We start from the raw sequence: 6,000 nt of genomic DNA, 5'->3' as shown, positions 1-6,000 counted from the left end.
GTCGTAAATAAGACAAAAGATCAGGCTTCCATTCTGGAAGAAAAGAATAAAAGGAGCTCACTGAGTCCAGACCTAATGGCAGTAAGGGCAGCGGACGCTCACAGAAGCGCTGGGGGACGGGCCCAGGGTTGGAGGAGAAAAATGGTATCCCAGCTGCGCACGCGCGCTCTGGTTTTCGACGGGAGCAGAGCCGGACGAAGTGGGAAGCCTAACGTCAAAGTCTACGTAGGAAGACGTAGGGAAGGCAGCGAGGAAGGCGCTGGCTCTCGGGCCACGTGATGCGCCGGGAGCGTCATCGCCTCTTTCCTCCCCAAGATGGCGTCTTTGCTGCAGTCGGACCGGGTTCTCTATCTAGTCCAGGGAGAAAAGAAGGTTCGGGCCCCGCTCTCGCAACTCTACTTCTGCCGCTATTGTAGCGAACTGCGCTCGCTAGAATGTGTGTCTCACGAGGTAACGGAGTCGCCCTATAGCGAGTATGTGGGGTGGGGGCGGGGGGGGCGCGGCGTTCATCCTAGTCACTGCCACCGGCGGGCTGGAGCTATTTGCCTTCCTTACTGATTGGTTGTGTCTTCCGTCACTCGGCTTCGCCTGCGATTTAATTTGCTTCTAATCTGTCACTTTGAAAGGAGGAGCAGCCTCGGGTGGGGCCGAGCGGATCTTCTGGTTATAGTGCGGCCTCTGATTGGACAGACTTGACTTAGGGACCGTGTCTGTCTCCGATGGGGCTTGGTAATTGGGTGGACTACGGAGAAAAGTCTGGGGGTGCTTAGTTCAGGCCACTTAAGGGGCGAAAAACTGCCTTTCCAGGATTTATTGCGAGGATGGAGGGAGGCGCAGGCATTCTCATTCACAGTTCTCCCATCCTGAAAGTTCTGCTCCTCTTTTGTCCAGAAACTGGGCCCTTGTCAGACTGCCTTGCCCTGTTCCTGACTCAGGCCAAGGCCTGCAGCCGGGAAGAGGTTGGGGCGGCGTGAGTTATGTGAAAAGCGCTCAGAATAGAGTATGTCATGTAAGAAGCTGAAAGTGTATTTATGGAGCTAGAGGACAATGCTGTTCTTCCCTGGCACAAGTGGGCGTCCGAAGTTGGATTTTTCAAAAAGAAGACCCCGGCCAGTAAAAAGTCACCAAATAACAAAACCCCAAAACTTCTGCAGCGCTTGGCACATCTTGTTTATTCAGTAAGCTTTAGGGATTAAAAAGGGAGTAAGACATAAAATGCGCTGTTTAATAAGCCATAGTCCAGTGAAGAAAAAGCTGATAGTAATAATAGTTGCTGCTTATTCGATACTTGCTATATGTCATGTGCTTTATGTAATCTTCAAACCAATTTAAGTGGATACCTTTTAAAAAAATTTTTTTACAGGTAAAGAAACAGATACAGAGTGTTTGCTGTAAGTCACACAGCCAGTAATTTGGGGGTGGGAGGGAGGACCTGGATTTGAATCTAAACAGCCTAACTCAGAGTGTTTTTTACTGAAGATCCCGGGACCACTAAAAATAAATGCATATGAAAACACATACTATGAGCCATTTTATGTGTTATTAATAACTATTGTTTTATTGAAGATACTTTTCATAATAGGAATAGTCAAGAAAAGCAATTAGATAATACAAGAAAAATCATATATATTAAAAATATGGCATGGATTTTTCTTCTCATCTCCATTAGCACTTTCCTTATGTGTATCTCCTTGATGATTCCCTATTCCAGCTCCACCTCCAGAATTTATTGGATCATATTCTCCTGTGGTGAATAGAGTGCTCAGTCTCCATGATCTCTCTCTAAGACTCTTCAATTAGGACATCCAGTCTGTGACAGCATCTTTTACAGCCTGATGTGTACCTGTGATATGGAGGCCATTAGAGTTTAGGGAAAGATGAAGCTCTGAGGGCTGGGGCAGGCCATGAAGTTCTAATGGAGAATCTGGGTCTGGAGCTGCACATGAATGGACAAGCAGAATTTGGAAAGGGGCAAAAAGGAATGACTTGTATTTTGCCTTTTTTGATGAGTCAATGCAGATGTTAGTTAGCAATACTGTATTTTATATTCCTGGAGATTATTTGAGCAACAACTTTATTAATCTTTTCAAATTGACCTGTTTACAGCAGATGATGAAAAAAGCCAGTTTCTATCATAGTATTTATGTTCCAGTGATTGTGTTTTCATTTGCGGGTGACTAGAGTTCTATAATTGTCGAATAGGACCTACATTAAAGAAAATAATTATTCAGACTTTTAAAAAATAAAATGAACTTAAATTTTAGAGTCCAGTTTTTTAAGTACAATAAGACTGTCCCATTAATTTGTTTAAAAATCTCTTATTGGTTGGCTGTAGCTGACTGTGTAAATATTTATGCTTTCCTTCAGTCAAGCTGTATTACTTCAATAATGAGAAATCTTTTTAAAAATTTCCTTCAACAATTAAAGTATGGTCAAGTTTTTATAGTCATATAAAGCTAGCCTAGACAGAAGGATATTTTATCACAACGTTACAAATTGGATTATTTTATTAATCTCTTCATTAGATTATCATAGAATTCTATGGAGTTCAATTGGAAACTGTAGATTGTTAAATCAACAACTTTTAACACATAAAACCCTGATGATGGAATAGGAAAGATCAGAAAAATAGAAGGATTTTTTTAAATCCGGAAGGAGAAAAAAAAACACACACACACAAAAAAACAGGTGACTGAAGAATAAACCCTGAGCTGAAAACAGTCTACCTTCTGCTGCAGTGTAACATATTTTAAAATTCACTATTTGACAAGACATATACACAAGTTAAACTGAGTTCTCCTCTGTTTTTTTTTTTTTTCTTTCTTGTTTCCTCCTAGGTGGACTCCCATTATTGTCCCAGTTGTTTAGAAAATATGCCGTCGGCTGAAGCCAAACTAAAAAAGAATAGGTAAGACCTGGATTTATTTTTTTTTTTTTCCTGTTTTCCTTGACTGTTCTCTAAAATAGCTGGTTAGAAAGACACATGGGTCAGGCATGGTGGCTCACGCTTGTAATCCCAGCACTTTGGGAGGCCGAGGCAGGGATCATGAGGTCAGGAGGTCGATACCATCGTGGTTAACACGGTGAAACCCCATCTCTACTAAAAATACAAAAAATTAGCTAGGCATGGTGGCACGCGCCTGTGATCCCAGCTACTTGGGAGGCTGAAGCAGGAGAATTGCTCGAACCTGGGAGGCAGACGTTACAGTGAGCCAAGATCGTGCCACTGCACTCCAGCCTGGGCAACAGCAAGTCTTTGTCTCAAAAAAAAAAAAAAAAAAAAAAGACACATGAAATTAACTTTTTTAACCAGCTCTTTTTGATTTTTAAGCATCACCATTGCCAAAGATGAAATGCCCTTTGATTTTTGAAATAGATTTTCTACTTTAGAACAGTTTTATACTTCAGAATTATGGTGAAGACAGTACGGAGAGTTCCCATTTACCTCACATCCAGTCTCCCCTGTTGTTAACATTTTACATTAGTGTGGTATATTTGTTACAATTAATGAACCAATACACTACATTTTATTCAGATTTCCTTAGTTTTTCCCTAGTCTCCTTTTTTTCCAGGATTCTTTTCAGGATATCACATTATATTTATAGTTATGTCTCTCTAGGCTCCTCTTGGGTGTGATAGTTTCTTAAAATTTCCTTGGTTTTGATGACCTCAAAAGTATTGAGGAGTACTGGTGAGGTGTTTTATAAAGTGTCATTCCATTAGGATTTGCATGATGTTTTTTTCTCATCAGACTAGGGGAGTGTATTTTGGGGAGGAGAATCACAGAGGTAAAGTGCCATCTTTGATTACATCATATCAAGGGTAAATACTTATGACTTGTCACTGTTGGTGTTAACCTTGATTATCTGGCTTGAGCTAGTGTTTGTCAGGTTTCTCCACTGTAAAGTTACTGCTTTTCCTTCTTTTTTTGTACTCTACTCTTTGGAAGGAAAATCATTGTCACAGCCCATACTTAAAGACTAGAGAATTATGCTCCCCTGTCCTTGAGGACTATCTGCATAAATTATTTGGATTTGGAATTCTTTTGCATGGAAGATCTGTCTCTTCTCCTCTTGTTTATTTATTTTTTAAATCACTTACTTATAGGACAGTGGGATCATGAATATTTATTTTATACTTTGGGTTGTAATCCAATACTACTTTATTTTGCTCAAATTATTTCAGCTTTGGCCATTGGGAGCTCTTTCAGTTGACTCCTAGATCCCTTTGACATACCCCCATCATTAGGGGCAGGAGAGAGTTCTCTGTTCATTACTTTGATCATTTTCTTACCAGTACTACAAGATACTTCAGACTCATCTTGTGTGTATGTTTTGTGTGTGTGTGTGTGTGTGTGTATTTTTTTTTTGAGACAGGGTCTTACGTTGGCGCCTAGGTTGAAGTGCAGTAGTGCAGTCTTGGCTCACTGCAACCTCAGCCTCCCAGGCTCAAGCAGTCCTTCCACCTCAGCCTCCTGAGTAGCTGAGACTACAGGCACATGCTACCACACCTGGATAATTTTTGTATTTTTTTGGAGAGACAGGCTTTTGCCATGTTGCCCAGGCTGGTCTTGAACTCCTGGCTCAAGCACTTCACCTGCCTTGGCCCAAAGTACTGGGATTACAAGCTTGAGCCGCTGTGCCCAGCCTCATCTTGTATATTTTCTATCTCAGTCTTACAGTTGTTTCTCCAAGGAGCCTTGGTTCACTTTATTAGAGAATAGTCTTAGAAACCAAGGTATGGCCGCTAGGCTTGTTCATTGCTACTGGATGGTGTTTAGTTTTTAGCTTGAAGTGAAAGTCCTTTTGCTGTTAGTCATACCCCCTATACCTTGATGGATGTGAACCACTATTATTTGTCTTTCCTGCCCTGAGAAGTAACCCCTGATAACCAGATACTGTTTTGTATGCTTTCCACAAATAAATTTTTATCATTTAATCCTCAAAGCTTCCTTGTGAGGTGAGTACTATTATTATCTTCTTTTGATAGTATCCAGATGGCAGACTATAACAAATAATGCAAGTTGTATTATAGAACAGAACTTCAAGGCAGGTATAGGACTGCAGGTGAAATCTTGATAATCTGTGCTGGTGGGAGAGTTAAAAGCAAGAAGACATAGGGACCTCCTAAAGGAGAAATGTTGGCTGAGCACTAGGAAAAGTAGCATTTAAGGAGAGAACAGAAAGCCCTGAAAATATGCTGCTTCTGAACCATTCCAGTTTGATAGCATTATTTGCTTTCTGTTTCAGCTCTCTGGCACAGCAGTCGGTTATTTTCCAAATCCAGTTTCACAGCTGCTTGTGTTGTTGACTCTAAGTTTTCTATGGCACAATTGGTCTGTCCTCTCTAAAGGCATGAGCTGTGACATTTCTCTTTTCCTCAGAAATCTTTGTGATCAATATAAGCATAAAAAGAGTCTGGAATCGTAAACTCCATCTGTTAACAATGATTCTCTCCGTGGAGTAGGATTGGGTTGGGCTTCAATTCTTACTTTGGCGATAACTGCATATTTTTTAAAACTAATGAACGTATAGTACTTTTGAACTGTTAAAGTTGGTAAGAGACCTGCAGAATGTTACTGTTTCTTCTTGAGAGACACTTGTCCTTATATTTGTTCTCTCTTGAATTCCTAACACCTGGAACAATGTCTGGCACATAGTAGGTGCTTGATAAATATTTGTTGAAAGAATGGTTGTGTTTGTCATGTCACAGATGTGCCAACTGCTTTGACTGTCCTGGCTGCATGCACACCCTCTCTACCCGGGCCACGAGCATCTCCACACAGCTTCCAGATGACCCAGCCAAGACCACCATGAAGAAAGCCTATTACCTGGCATGTGGATTTTGTCGCTGGACGTCTAGAGATGTGGGCATGGCAGACAAATCTGTAGGTGAGTGAGGTGGACTTCACCATGAAATTTTGTGCAATTGACAGTGCTATAATTGCCGATAGATTATTACTTCTGTAACCTGTTGGGGCGATAGGAGCTAAATTCAGAA

General features: G+C 41.1%; 1 protein-coding gene across 3 annotated transcripts in view; it reads left to right on the top strand.

Annotated features, from left to right (window-relative positions):
- The first annotated feature begins 295 nt into the window (after positions 1-295).
- Positions 296-6,000, top strand: part of DCTN4 (dynactin subunit 4) — a 43,766-nt gene continuing 38,061 nt past the window's right edge. For 2 of the 3 annotated variants that reach the window (XM_032158378.3, XM_032158377.2), the window contains exons 1-3: positions 296-450; positions 2,838-2,908; positions 5,713-5,891. In XM_032158378.3, coding sequence (XP_032014269.1) covers positions 316-450; positions 2,838-2,908; positions 5,713-5,891 — 385 coding nt within the window. In that variant the 5' untranslated portion in view covers positions 296-315. Of the gene's footprint in view, positions 451-1,057; positions 1,179-2,837; positions 2,909-5,712; positions 5,892-6,000 lie in introns of those variants that run through there. The other variant, XM_058440041.1, reaches the window with a different exon arrangement.

The sequence above is a fragment of the Hylobates moloch genome, unplaced genomic scaffold (genome assembly GCF_009828535.3).
Source record: "Hylobates moloch isolate HMO894 unplaced genomic scaffold, HMol_V3 SCAFFOLD_6, whole genome shotgun sequence".
NCBI lineage: Eukaryota > Metazoa > Chordata > Mammalia > Primates > Hylobatidae > Hylobates > Hylobates moloch.
This window is presented reverse-complemented; position numbering and strand designations above follow the sequence as displayed.